The sequence below is a fragment of the Beta vulgaris genome, chromosome 9 (assembly GCF_026745355.1).
Source record: "Beta vulgaris subsp. vulgaris cultivar EL10 chromosome 9, EL10.2, whole genome shotgun sequence".
NCBI classification, from domain to species: Eukaryota; Viridiplantae; Streptophyta; class Magnoliopsida; order Caryophyllales; family Amaranthaceae; genus Beta; species Beta vulgaris.
Genome location: NC_079210.1, coordinates 46,495,727 through 46,510,696, shown reverse-complemented (window position 1 = coordinate 46,510,696; position 14,970 = coordinate 46,495,727). Strand labels below are relative to the sequence as shown.

At 33.7% G+C, this 14,970-nt stretch overlaps 1 protein-coding gene across 3 annotated transcripts; it reads left to right on the top strand.

The window, feature by feature from the left end:
• Positions 1-5,952: 5,952 nt before the first annotated feature.
• On the top strand, positions 5,953-13,827 carry LOC104904110 (probable receptor-like protein kinase At1g49730). Of its 3 annotated transcripts, XM_048636196.2 has the most exons (11): positions 5,953-6,249; positions 7,467-8,015; positions 8,992-9,028; positions 10,512-10,604; positions 10,726-10,811; positions 10,947-11,214; positions 11,312-11,364; positions 11,754-11,824; positions 11,920-12,009; positions 12,706-12,790; positions 12,883-13,827. In XM_048636196.2, the coding sequence occupies exons 1-11, from the start codon at positions 6,159-6,161 to the stop codon at positions 13,422-13,424; spliced, it is 1,965 nt and encodes a 654-aa protein (XP_048492153.1). In that variant the 5' UTR covers positions 5,953-6,158; the 3' UTR covers positions 13,425-13,827. The 3 variants fall into 3 exon arrangements, with proteins under 3 accessions (XP_048492153.1, XP_010690602.2, XP_010690603.2); XM_010692300.4 differs by lacking the exon at positions 8,992-9,028 and having other exon boundaries at positions 5,957-6,249; positions 10,512-10,811; XM_010692301.4 differs by lacking the exon at positions 8,992-9,028 and having other exon boundaries at positions 5,961-6,249; positions 10,512-10,811; positions 11,757-11,824.
• The last annotated feature ends 1,143 nt before the right edge of the window (positions 13,828-14,970 follow it).

The following is a 14,970-nucleotide window of genomic DNA, read 5'->3' as shown; positions in this document are numbered from 1 at the left end:
TAGAACATTACTAGCACCAATGATTAGTATAGCTTTGATACTGTCAAACGTCATGCCGTAAAAGGGGACTATAAAGGCAGCATTCAGGTTGTGCTAAAAGTTGAGTGGGAGTATTGGTTACTACAAGATTGGAAAAGTCCTCCTATATGAGATAGGATAGGTGTCTTGGCCCCTTGAAGAGTGAAAAATTGAAAATGCATGGCCGTGCTCAAATGGATCATTCGATGATCATTTGTTGACAATTTGAACTCGGATTTCAAGGAATAATTTGAAAGCTAGTATGGATGATATAGAAATATGATCATACTATCAAATTAAGACATTAAGAGACTTGAGGAATAAAAACATTGCACACTCGTCTCGGACAAGTGGGAGATTGAAGGATTTATGTCCTCGACTTAAATGCAATTACTAATATATAATGGATCGTATTATAGAGATAATAAGTTTGTATATTGGGTCGTTTATACGTCTTGCTAGAGAAAGCTATAGAACTTCGGATTAGTAAATAAATAAACCCGAAGCCCAATGTAACGGATCCTACAAGGTCACACATTAAACTTGGATCAACAAAAGAAACCTAGAGCCCAAGAGGGCCCTAGGGTGGCCGGCCAAGAGAGGAGAAAGGGGAGAAAAATCTGACCTAAATACTTTTATATATTTGGGTTAGGCAGAAAAGAAAACATCAGTTTATTCTCTTATTATTTTCTCTCTCCTATTCTCTCTCTTCAAAAGTCACGTTATACTCCAAGAAACAAAGAAGAAGTTTCTTCCTTTCCAACTAGCATTGGTGGAGTGTTGATCCGGGTTGGTGGACTAAGTAGAGGAATCACATCTGAGATTCTCAATCCGGGTTCTTCAAGCTTTGTGGAAATCACGCTACAAAGGTTATTTCTAAACTTGTTTGTGATCCTTAATTATATATGCATGTGATCCTGATTTAAGTGCTTATGAATATGATTCATGAAATTCCGCTTCATTCACTTACGATTTTATCAATTATTATGAATGTTTTTGAGTTGATATTGTTGAAATCTTACTAGATTCAAGAATATATTTTTTTTTTTTATGAGAATGAGAGTAATGAGAATGGACGTCCAAAATAATAACAACGGTGCATCAAGATTAATATATTAGTGGATTTAAAATAAATATAAAACATTTAATGGGGTTAAATAGTCAAATCTTAAATTTAAAAACTACAAATTTTTCTTTAAAAAAAATCCAAAAAACTAAAATTTAAATGGAGTTAAATGACTCCACAACTTACCACGTAGATCCAACCATGACTAGCTAGGATATATACGGATATACCTTATTAGACTTGCTACTATTTTTATTGGTTGATTAAATTCAAGTAGAAGCCAATGGCTCTTTACGTACCTGACTAAATAGAGAGCACTTGAAGTAGTATATAGAACTTATATATTATAGGGTTTTGGGATGAAGAGTTCACAGTTTTGAGGATTAATTTTGGTCCAAATTTTGGATCATTCATCATTCTTTAAGCTAAGTTTATGACGCTTTTTTATTAATTCTTAGATTTTTTTGTTTCGTTTTCTCTAATAGAATAGGGAGCAATCAAATTCTAGCTATAAATAATAGGAGGAGGAGATTCTCAATTATTTTGAGTTAAGCTTTGATTATTTCGGGAATTAAGAGTGAGTTGTGTTTCTCTCTTAAAAAAAAATAAGTTGTACTTTTTGTTACTTTGAAATTTAAAGCGGTTATTTTAATCCTTAAACACTTATATATAATCCTTCATCCATCAAAAGGACCACTCATATCAAACTTAACATTGAAGTTCAATAATTGTTTTCACTAATAATACAATAGTAGTAAAATTCAGGGGCGGGGCAAACATAGCGGGGGCCCTATACGCTTTTTTAAAATTTGGCCCTTCATATTTAGTTTATAAAAGATATTAGATTCTCAATTTAAAAAAATACTTTTATATTGAACATAATATCTAATCACATCATATTAATATAATCTAAACAAAATCACCAACCACACATTGTACATCAATTTAAAACCACCATCTCTTGAACTTCCGACAAAATTTGTTGAATTGAAGTTTAAGAGTAAATTTTATTGGAAAATTGCAAAAAAAAGATATAGGAGTATGAGTAGAAATTAATGAGAGAGAGTTAGGAGGAGAGAGAAGAGAGTAGCCATTAATGGGGAATAAGCAGCCAAAGAAAAAAAAAACCACGCGTGATGGTTAGTATTAATGTGAATAAGTGATGAGTCAGCAGTCATAATTGAAAGAGCAAAAACTAAAAAAAATTGCTCCTACCTAGAATCGAACCCGCAACCCTATTGCCCATCCCTTACTACTTTACCACTAATCCAAATGCTTTCCTTTTGTTTTAATTTCAAACATTTAATACATATAATATATTTCGGGGCCCCTCTATTTTTGGGGCCCTATTCCGTCGCCTATACAGCATAGGCCAAGAACCGCCCCTGGTAAAATTGTGAGATTGTTTATAAATGAATGAATGTTTGAAAAGAAAACTATAGGTTGATACTCCTTTACAATTTATTGATAATATAGCTAGTTTGATCCATATAGCTAGATAGTATAATACAAGTTGTTTTACCAATTATGAATATTCAATTAACTAAGCTAGAACTGCATTAATATATCGTGTAAATGACATTTAATATCGTAAACAATATTATTAGATAACTTTAAATATCGCATGAATCATAAGCACTAATTTAAATAATTTATATCTATAATCAAATTAGGAGATACAAGTTTTAGAAAATATGGTCACACGGAAAAAATAGTGTAAAATTCAAGTGAACACAAGTAAAAAAAACATAGATAAATTAATTTTTAAATACATTTATTACTAAAAATGTTGAGCTTTTATCACATAAAGCAAAAGAACAGAACTTTGAGATATAAGGAATAAGTAAACTTTAATATCCTCTCTATAAAGGAAGAAAAAAGTTGAAAAAGGAAAAAAGGAGGTCAGCAAAGTTACTACCTCACGCAATGGTTGAAGCACTAAAAACATAATGAATGATGTCCTTATTCCTTAACATAAGAGAATACGATTGGTATCCCCAACAAACCAAGGCAAGGTTTGCTTGCTAGGTATGGGAATCTGATACTTTTGTTCAAAAGTGTTTTATAACTTATCTGTTCTAATTTCTATGGTGAATTGATTCGATGGCTGTATATAACATTGTAATAAAGTCAATTGCGGTTTAAAACGTCTAGAGATTGAAACAATAAGAACTAAAATAAAATAGGAATAGAAACACATTTTCATATAGAAATATATTTTATTGTTGAAGTGAAACATTATAAGATTTTACTTATAAAATCGAACATTTTATATTGTTGAAATGGAACATTTTTACCAGGGAATAACCCTAGTACTATAATTCTTTTAACCTTCAAAATTATTTCACATTAGTGAAATAAACAATAGCAACTTAGTCGACTGTTATGTAGTTAAAAAAATGGAGATGATAGTAATGAGTTCAAAAGGGTTTTTATACAATCAGACTTAAATTTAATTCATTTTCATATAAAATAAATTTAGTTTTTTCTTAGAAAATGCCAATATTAAAATTTTTGCCCAAAACTTTTGCAAAAAATCCATGTTCAGAAATAAATTTTGAAAAAAAAAAACAATATCAAACTTTTTGCGAACAACTTTTGCAAAAATCCATTTTCAGAAAAAAAAAACTACATTAATTTGCGAAAAGTAACGATTTTTATTTTTCTAAAAAAAAAATTACAATATCAAATTGTATATGAAAATTTTAAAATTTCATTTCAAATATAATTGAAGCTCAAAGTGTTAAAATTTAGAAAAGGACAAGATTTATAATGATGAAATTTTAAATATCAATGTGTGAAAACAAAATTTAGAAGTTAGACAAGGAAAAAAACTGAAATTAGTTTATACTTTCCGGTTACAATTTTGGGATTATGGATCAAATTTTACCCTTGCTAATGCCCCAAAAAGGTAGAATTTGTTTTTTTTTTTAAATGAGGCACGCATCGCGTGCGTAAATTGCTAGTATAAACATAAACAAAGGTACCAATAACAAGTAAAAAATAATAATATAAAGATTAAACTTATACTCCATATTTTTGTTTCTTCAATTCAAACAAGTATGATTCATACATTATATTCAATTAAATGTTCAAACATATAAATGCAACATGTACTAAATAAGGACTAAAAAGTTCTAAATATAAGACTTAAATAGAACATTTTCTCATTGAAAACATAACCCATTTTCACTGAAAATTTGGTTAAAAAATGAACATTTACTTGAATAGAACATTTTCTTATCAAATATAGAACATATTTTCATGAAAAATAGAACATATTTATTGTTAACATATAACTTTAAACGAACATTCGTTGAAATAAAACATTTGCTTCTTGAAAAAAGAACAAATTTCATGGAAAATAGAACATATTTTTCACTGAAAAATAAGGTTAAAATGAACATTTGCTGAAATAGAACATTTTGCTGAAATAGAACATTTGCTGCAATAGAACATTTCCTTATCAAAAATAGACAATTTTTACATAAAATAGAACATATTTCATGCTAAAAACGAACATTTGCTGAAATAAACATTTGCTCATCAAAAATTGAATAAATTTACTATGGATGTGTTCGACACAAGCTTTTGAAGTAGCTTTAGTGTTTAATTTGACTTAGTCAAAACACTAATTAAGATAGTAGTAGTGGTTGGTTAGGTAGTGGTAAAAGTAGTGTTTTAGTAGTGTTTGGTTAGGTCGTTGTGGTATAAGGACGTGTTCGGGACAAGCTTTTTAAGTAGCTTTTAGTGTCTTGACTCGGTCAAAACACTAATTAGAAAAAATAACAGTGTTTGGCAAGGTAGTGGTGTAAGTAACTTTTAGTGGTACAAGTAGTGTTTTAGTAGTGTTTGTCAAAAGCTACAATTTGTAGCTTTTGGGGTAACTTTGAATGGTGTATAAATTATATGTTAAAGTTTTGTTTGAGTTTTCAACTAGTTATTCTTAGACAGCTACTTTGACATCTTCTTTTACCGAACATCAATATTTTATACCGCTACTTGGACAGCTAACAGCTACACACCAACCACTAACAGCTACCAGCACAACTAACATCTACTATCACAGCTAAAAGCTACCACCACAACTACGCTTGCCGAACACGCCCTAAGTAGTGTTTGTCAAAAGCTACAATTTGTAGCTTTTAGATTTAGTGGTGTATAAATTATACATTAAAGTTTCGTTTGAGTTTTTAACTATTTGTAAACAGCTACTTTCACATCTTGTTTTACCGAATATCAATATCTTATACAACTACTTGAATAGCAAACAATTAACAAATACACGTCAACCACTAAAAACTATCAGTACAACTAACAACTACTCTCACAGCTACAAGCTACTACCACAACCATTATTGCCGAACACACCTTAAATGCATAATGTACACATATTCCTGATTTTTTTAAAGGTAAGATGAAGTCCCTTACAAGGTGGGGGCGGGAATTGGGGATCCCTCCTTACAAGAGGTGAGACTCCATCTCAGAATTTATGAAATTAAAGATGATACCAACACCAATAGACTATCATCTGCTGTTCAAAATAATATACTCATCTTAGACGTGTTCCAGATAACACTGTAAAATTTTCAGTAATTTGTACATTCTCTTTGGTTCAAATGAATTTGTACATATAGTTACCCGTTAGTCCATTAGCCTTACTTAGCACAAATCTCAATATATCTCAATATTATCCATGAAACCCTTTAAATTTTTAAAATAGTCACAAATCTTAATGTAAGTTATTAATCATTTCCTTATGTTTATAATAAGAACAAATCAATAACTTGAGAAGAAAAAAAGAATAATTGCAACCCTGTCCATGACCTGGAGAAATAAGAGAGTGAGAGAAAAAAAAATGTTGATATTTTTCAGTTATACTCCACACAACACATGTCACATGTGTAGTCAAAAGAGAGATATAGACAAACAAACCTCTCACTAACAAGTAGAGTAACAACTAGCAGCCTCCAAGGTTCCCCTAACTTCACTGTGTGTCTGTGTCACATTTACTCTCTCTTTCTCTCTCCTAGGATTACCAGTTACCAGTAACACAGGTTGTGCATCCATCAATATGAATAGTGCATTCACCATTTCTTCTTTTTTCTTTGTAATCTCCATTTTTATTCTACTCCAACTTTTCCCAGTTAAACCAGCATTTACAGGTTTGTTTTCTACTATTTTTTTTTTTCATTTTTGTTTATTGTGTTTTTTTGCTTTATTGCATTTATTTGACTTTGGGTATATAGATTTTACTCTTTTTTTGGGATGGTCGAAATAATATGGGTACCTTTTTTATGTCTAAATTTGATGAACTCTAATCTCTTGACTGAATTTGACCCACTTTTTTTTTTTTTTTTTCTGAATTTTGACTTTAAGGATAAGTTGATTTCTTGTGTTTTAAAAAAATGGTTACTTTTTTGCTGATGGGTATTTTTTAGGAAATATCTGTTTTGAATGAAATTGAAGTTGATTGTTTGTGCAGTCCCATAAATGCTGTTCTTAGATTGCATTTTGTTTTTTATATCCAAAAAAAAAAGATTGCATTTTTGTTGTTGATGGGTATCATGCCAATTTTTTTTTTGATACTTTATTCAGATTTTATAATTTTATCCATGAAAATTTCACAATGCAGGTGAAGTTTGAGCATTAACTTCTATTTCCCATTACTATTTTTTATTTTAAAAAAGTGGGTATCATGCCTCATACATGGTTCAGGATTATGCATGCTATAGAATTATTGAAGTTAAAGGAGTTTTTGGTGGTTCTTGTAATTTCCAAGATTCTATTTTGGCAAATAAAAATGACCCAAGTGAAGGAATAACCTAAATTTCAAGATAAAATTGCTTGTCATGCCACTCTTTGGAAAAAAAAAAGGCTCATCTTGCCATAATAGGAGGACTGGACTTATTTGTGTTCAATCTTTCACCATTCCTAAGAGAGCGTTTTCATTGCAGTTTTTTGTGTCACAATTTTACTTTAAGTGGTTAGATTGAAATATAGCTATAAAATTATTCATACTTATACTAAAACCATTGTATTGTTTTTATCGTGAAAACTGAAAATACAAAACTAGATTTCCATATTTTTGGAAACAAAAACGATAATGAACAGGCCTTAAGCTTTTGTGCTGAAAATTTTCGGGGTTTGCCCAAGCCCTTCTCAAAATGCAACGCAGGGATACAATTATGGTGCTTTAGGATTTTGAGCTTCTGCTGTAAGAGTTATAACTTGTATAACATCTTCCACGATTTGTTCGTATGAGGTGTTACGGTTATGTTACATTCCGCTTACTGCATCTTTGTGTTTTATGAAATTAATCAAATGGAAGAAATGTGTTTAGCTTCTGGTCCATTAGGCTAACTCCTTTCTCTTCTCACAGGATGTCCCTTAAACTTAAGTGGAACCAATTTTACTCTTGTGGCTTCCATCTGTTCAAATCCAGATGCCCGTGGAAAATGCTGCCGTCACATTAATGCATATGTGGCACTTTCTATTGCTCGTTATGCAAATGCAACCAGTAATCTCGGGGTCAGTTCAGATCTATCTGAAGTTTGTCTCCAAACCATGTCACAAACTTTAGCACTCTATGGAGTGCCTGCAAATGCAACAACTTTTTGCAGATTTGGGACCAAAATCCCTATAAATTATGAATGCAAGGGTAGAACCAGTGTTGCACAGATGCTGCAGTCTCCTGGCTTCACTGATGTAGCTGATAGTTGTCAACTTGCACTATCAGGAGAAACTGGGTGCCGGAGATGTATAAATGCTAGCCTCGTATATCTTCGTCAGAGAATTGTAGCTGAAGATAACATTACACTCATCACTTGTCGAGATGCTACTTTTGTGACTCTTGCCAGTCAATCTGATAATGTTTCTGCTGTTGGATTTGCTAGCTGTTTCTTTGGGGTTCCAAGACTTAGATCTACAGGTATTTGTCAGTACCAATTTTCGATTGCCTTTAATCTATTTATTGAAAATCTTGTTACTATGAACTCATTACTAAAGATCTCTTGTTGTGTGTGTTAGAATGAGAGTTGGAGGGAATGTGGGGGGGGGGGGGGGGCGGGGTTGCTAAGTAGCAGTTAGCACAGTAGCTAAGCAGATTAAATCAGTTGATTAAGCAAGAAACAACAAGATAGCTACAAGATAGAAAATGTATTAACGCAAGATCAAGGAAACCTTCCTAATATGACCCTTAATTTCGAGAGGTTAGGACTCTCCTACTACAGACTTCTCTTCATTCAATTTCTGGATACCCTTAACAAAGAGCTGATCTCCTATTTATTACATTTACAACCAGGACTTTCTCTCTCTACTGACACTGCGTACTCACATAACTAATTCTGTTATGATAGGTCGGGGAATATTCTGCTGAGTCACCCACTCAAGTTGTGCCATCTGTTGCTGCTAGATTCGTAACCTTAGTGCCTTACCTTTCCCTCTCCTACAGTATGTGTAAATTATAGGAGGGTAAGAAGAGGTCTTAGCAGAGGGGTGGAAGAGTGAGAGGTCCATTTTCTCTAATTTAGATACGGGATAAACAAAGTAAGGAAAGAGAAAAAAATTGTAAGGATCTACATTTTATCATCTTTCCAGTTGGAATGAGGAAAGAAAATGCTAGCCTACTCCTTCCCTCCTCTTATCTTTCCTTTATGATTGATATTCAAACACACTATTAGTTGACTATGAGTTCTATTAAGTCGGAATCGCAAATTATGCTGCACGGCATCAGGATGCATTTAAATGTCAGTAATGTGGATGCATTTAATTGTCTGGAATGCGATTATGCTGCACGACATCTTGAGAAAAGAGAAAAAAGTTTGCAGATTCTTAGGATGGAATAAGTATTGTGTTGACATCAATATTGAAGACGAAGGTCCCTAACAACTTTCTTTTCTTTATAGGAGTGGAAATATTTGCCACAAAAGGATGTTCTGCAGTGTAAGCTGCTAGCTGAAGTCTTGCCTCTATCTGAATATGAAAGTGGTACCAATTTTGAGCAACTTCTTCTGGTGCCACTGGGTGTATTTGGTCATTATTTGGGGATCTGGTTAGCTTTCCTGTTGCTATTAGGTAGAAAGGAGAACCAGGGTTTCTTATTTGACATGAACTTAAGTAATAGTGTAAAATTGCGCAGCTTGCTACTTCACAGTTAGTAGAAACTGTAGAATGACTGCAGTTTCTTGCTCTTAAACTTCTAGGAGATATTGTCATAAAAGAGCTTTTAGAACTAAAACTTGTTGAAAGTTGTAGTAATATCTTATCAAGTCTTGGTTGTCATGGCAACATTTCTTGCATGCTAACACTATTTTATTCTTCCGTTTCTTTTTACTTGCAACGGTTTGACTTTTACACTATTCACCAACTCTACTTAGTTTATGTTTGGTGATTTATAGTTAAGGAAAAACATATTCATGTGGGATCTTGTTAGATTCGTCTGAATGTATATTTTCCGAATATATACTTTTTATAATTTTTATTTATCGGTAATTAAACTTATTGATGGTTAAAATTATGCATTGGCAAATGTGAAAGTCAAACTGTTGCAAGTAAAAAGAAACAAATGAAGTATTTATTATTGAATTTTGCGACTCCTGATTCTTTGATAGTGTCCTTGGTTGCAAGTTGTCTCTAAAACTGAATTTGCCATTTTAACTTGGATGCTCTAAAGTCATACTAGGTGGTGGTTGTTTAAGCAGCTAATTAGTTCATTTTACCTGGATAGAGCACTATTACTCCTACATAGCTGCCCGAGTATTGAAATGTTTGATGTGATTAGTTTTTCATATGCCAACAGGGCCAACACAGGACTCCTGTGGTCTGTCACTCGCTCTCCTGGGCAATGGATCATATTGTGTGGTATTTTCTTTCTTGGTGCATTTCATGATTTCACCTTCTTAGGAGATATTGTCACACTGCTTTAGTGTGTTTGGATATAGGGGAATATGAAGGGAAGGGAAAGGAAGGGATTCATTTTCATTTGTTTAAATATAACATGGGAGAAGGAAAGAAAAGGTTTGGAAAGAGATATGCTAGTTCACTCTTCCCTCCCCTTCATTTTCTTCCCTTCCCCTACCTTTCCTTCCATGATTGCTGTCCAAACAAAGTGTAAGTCTTATCTACTAAAATCTGAAGTTGTGCACTTGTGCTCTTTCTATAATCTACTCAAGCCTAGAGGGTACTTTAACTGCTGCTTTTTAATGTTATTTAGCGATTGACAGAATATTCTATCATATTTAATCACCCAACTTCTAGAGATGGGCAGCATCATTGTCGTTAGGATTTCTAAATCAAGCTGCCTTTTCTCCCTCTTCCTTCTATCCCCTTATAGCTCATTTTCTGTGAAGATTCTTTTTTGTTGCATATATGGATATAATGTTTTTACTGCACTGTTTTGATTCTTATCAACTTCTCTACATTCCAGTCCCGGAGGCATCCTCACCTCCATTATCTCCCAAGGAATCTCCAAGTCCAGTGCTTGCTGCTACACCAAGTCAGCCGTCATTGGGCATATCAGGCATATCTCCTCATGAGAATCACCATTCATATCATCAGCTTACAGCTATAACAAGTGTTGGGATTGGTGTCACTGTCATTTCATTCTTGCTACTTCTAGTCTTAGTATTTCTGATCCGCAGGAAGAGTAGAGAGCTTGATGATTCAGAGAATGGCTTCAAGACATATAGGGCACCTTCTGGTCGGTCTGGACGTAGAACTCAAGATGGTATGATAAAATCCGAACTAATAACTACTCATTATCACCATCTTTATTTAATCATGTGTCTTCTAATTGTGCACGAACTCTTGACTACTTGTATTTAGACATCCTCTGATAAAATTGGCTGGGAATTTCTTGCAGGGCCAGGGGCTTCTTCCATGTTTCGGGAGTTTAATTACAAGGATACAAGGAAAGCAACTAACAACTTCAGTACAATCATTGGACAAGGTGGATTTGGAACAGTGTATAAAGCCGAATTTAGTGATGGTGTCATAGTTGCAGTGAAGCAGATGAACAAAGTATCAGAGCAAGCAGAGGATGAGTTTTGTAGAGAGATTGAACTTTTGGCTAGACTTCATCATCGTCATCTTGTAGCTCTTAGAGGCTTTTGCATTCAGAAGGAAGAAAGGTGGGTACAAATGGATATGGATAGCTTCTGTAATCTTCATGCATCCTCCAGTGGAAAATTTTGATTACATAATTTATATTTATCTTTAATTTTGCAGGTTTCTTATGTATGAATATATGAAAAACGGAAGCTTGAAGGATCATCTCCATAGTGAGTTTGACTACATTTACCTCTCTCATATTAGTAAAGCTGTAGAGACTAGACAGTGTTTGTTTGGGAGGAGAAGATTTTCCTTGGTTTCTTAAGTGGAAAATAACTTTTCCAAGTGAAAGACGTATTCCTTTCTTAAGGAATGCCATATTTTCCTCCCTATTCCTTATTTTCGTTGGATCACTTATCCCATCCTTTGTTTCCTCTTCATTTCATTATACGTTCTCACCAACATTTTACATTTTTCTTTTTCTTACGTTTTTTTTCATGGAAGATCGTTTCCATTGAAATGTGTTCCATTCAACCACACAGACTTTATGCAAAATTGTCGGATACATGATTTCCCTTTTAGAATAAACTTGGTAACTTATTGAAAAACTCTGTTTTAGCAGCTCCAGACAAAGCACCACTTTGCTGGCAGACAAGAATCCAAATCGCGATTGATGTGGCAAATGCTTTGGTAACCTCAATCAATTATCACTGTTTCCATAGTTCTATTTTTCCATGGTCCTTTGTTTTGGCCTTGTTGCTTACACTTTGAGACCTTACATGCAGGAATACCTCCATTTTTATTGTGACCCTCCTCTTTGCCATAGAGACATCAAGTCCAGCAACATTTTGTTAGACGAGAATTTTGTAGCAAAGGTACTTTTGGCTTCTTTGCCTGAGCATATTTGTTGTGTGAACTTGCCTTTGTACGTTTTATGTGAACTGAATATGAGAGTCTTTTTTATTAATAGTCATAGGCATTTCATTTGAAACCACTTTACTGCTATTCCTTTTTCTCAGATTCTAATTTAACAATCTTTTTCCCTTTTAGTTGGAAACAACTATGCTTATTGAGATTTGTATTCCTCCCCAGCTTATTTTCAGTTCAGTTCAGCTCTTGACAATACTTTTACTCTCACATATCACTATTCATTTCAGTTCAATTCAGTTCAGTTCAATTCAATTCAATTCAATTCAGTTCACTTCAGTTCAGCTGTTTTATGTCGAAGAGAACAAGCCCTTACTTTTGTTAGTTAACATGACATATATACAGGGGGTGCCACGTGGCGTGTATACGTTATGTCATAGATTCATCCTCATGCCCTTAAACCAGTCTGAAGCCGTCAGAAAAGGAAAGGGGGAGAAATTTTAAGTTCAGAAATGGTCTCTGAATCATTTATTGCACTTTGCATATTGTAGGAAGAATGCCTTTTGTTTTAATCCAAAATCTCAGTCTTTTTTCTTTTACCCTCAAACATATTACTATGATCTTGGAATGTATGTATAGTTGATGAATTGTTTTGATTCCAAAACTTCATGTTAATTCTTCTCTTCCTCTGACATCTTCTCCAGCTTGCTGATTTTGGTCTTGCATATGCTGCAAAAGATGGTTCTATTTGCTTTGAACCAATAAATACTGAAGTTCGAGGAACTCCAGGTTGGCAAAAAGAGCAAAATAATTGTTTAAACTTCGAATCCAGCATTATTTACTCTTGAGGAAGAGCTTTTAAATTCTGAAAACTATTTCAGGTTACATGGATCCAGAGTATGTCGTCACTCGGGAACTTACAGAGAAGAGTGATGTTTACAGTTATGGTGTGGTCCTGCTAGAACTAGTGACAGGAAGACGAGCAATACAAGACAACAGAAATCTAGTAGAGTGGGCCCAAGTGTTTCTATCTTCAGAAACGAAACTTTCACAACTAATGGACCCCAAAATTGGAGAGTTTTTCGATTATGATCAGCTTCAGACAGTTGTTACAGTTATAAAATGGTGCACTCACCCAGAAGCTCGAGGTAGACCTTCTATAAAGCAAGTTCTAAGGCTTCTTTATGAGAGTTCTGACCCGTTGCATAGTGATTTTATCCAAAATATGCAAGATGAGGAATATGAAGAAAGCCAAGCAAAAAGACCAAGCAAAGGGAAGATGCAAAAGACTGATAATCTTTTTCATAGTGGGGAAGGAAGGTATCTTGCATCTTCGTCGAGTACAACTAGGTCATACTGTAGTAGAAACTTTCTGCTTGAAAATGGATCTCCTCAGTCTCCTCCTAATATACAGTCACCTTGAACCAAGAAACTAGTCTTCTACATCAAGGAAATCCGACAGTGTAGCTTCTTGAAGAACCTAAGAGAGAGCGTAAGCTCACGAAACGACATAACATCTTAATAGGTGTGTGCGGTGTTGGCCATGCGCCATACCTGAGATTTTTTGTAAAGATATGCAGGATTTTGTGATTATTATTTTGTTGCTGTTTATTTGTTTTCATGGTAATCTGGAGATACCTCTCCTGCTAGAATCTCCTAGATTTGTATTTGTATAATTGTATTATATCATCTTCATTGTCCAAATTAGATATACTGGTTGTAATTCTTGGAAGCAATAAGCAATTTTTTTTGATTGGCTTGTAAGATCATGATATCAGTTATGATTATGCAAGTGTGATTACAGTTGTTGGCTATGGTGCCAAATATTCCTTATCTACTTTGATTTCAATAGTTAACATAATTATATTAGAAGATCAAGTTTCTGGGAACGATATTCATCTAAGAATATGCATGGCCGGCTGCCTGCATGGGATAATATATGCTTGTCAAATAATACAACACTTCTGTTGAATTCTGACCTGGGAAATTCTGAGTAAATATGTTTATTATATAGTACCAAGTCACTCATCATCGAGAGGAAGGCATAGATTAGTGGTAAGAGCATTTCTTTCGGTTCTAATACGTTTTGGGATTAATTCTCACCCTTAACAAGTGAAGAAAAAATATAGGTTTTTCCTTACCAATAAAGAATCACTTAAGAATCACTTGGATTTTGATGATTTACATAGTGACATTGTTATTCAATGCATGGAGCTTCGGTTGTATTTCCAGGAGATGAAGATCGTGTTCGTTAAAAGAGAGGACAACCAAGTTGCAGACAAGTTGGCGAAGGAATGTATTAACATTTTGGAAAACTTTAATGTAATTAGGAATCTTCCCCACCCCCCTAATTACTGTAAGAACTTACTAGCTACGGATTGTAATCGACTCTTTGCCATAAACTCTTAATTAATGGTATCCTAAGTTCACTAAAAAAAAAAAAAAGAATCACTTGGAATCAGTGGAGGAGCCACGTGGTAACAAGGGTAGCACATGCTACCACTGAATCTAACCCATTATATTTTCATATTTGGTTGGGTCAACCCATTTTCTTTTTTTAGATCGAAAATCTCAACCCAAATTCTGAATTTTTAGGCCAGTTTCAGGTTGGGCAGTTTTTGCCAGCCCTAGTATCTCTATTATATATATTAACTCATGACCTTTTGGTGTCCATCCTCTTTACCCAAAATACCCCTAATAATCAAATAAAATTACTAATTGTATTATCTCATTTTTTTCTAAAAAAGGGGAAAAAAATTAATTCCCACAATGCAAAGCATGGCCCCGGTTCGCAGTGCTAAATCTCATGGACTACCAAATGTTATAGTTGAGTCAGATGCCCTCGTTGTTATTTCTAGGTTGTCAAAAGGGTCTTTATTTTTTTCGGATTTAGATTCTATTTTAGGGGATGTTCTTTGTTTGAGTAAGAATTTGAACTCTATTCATTATAGTCATGTGAAGAGGGATTG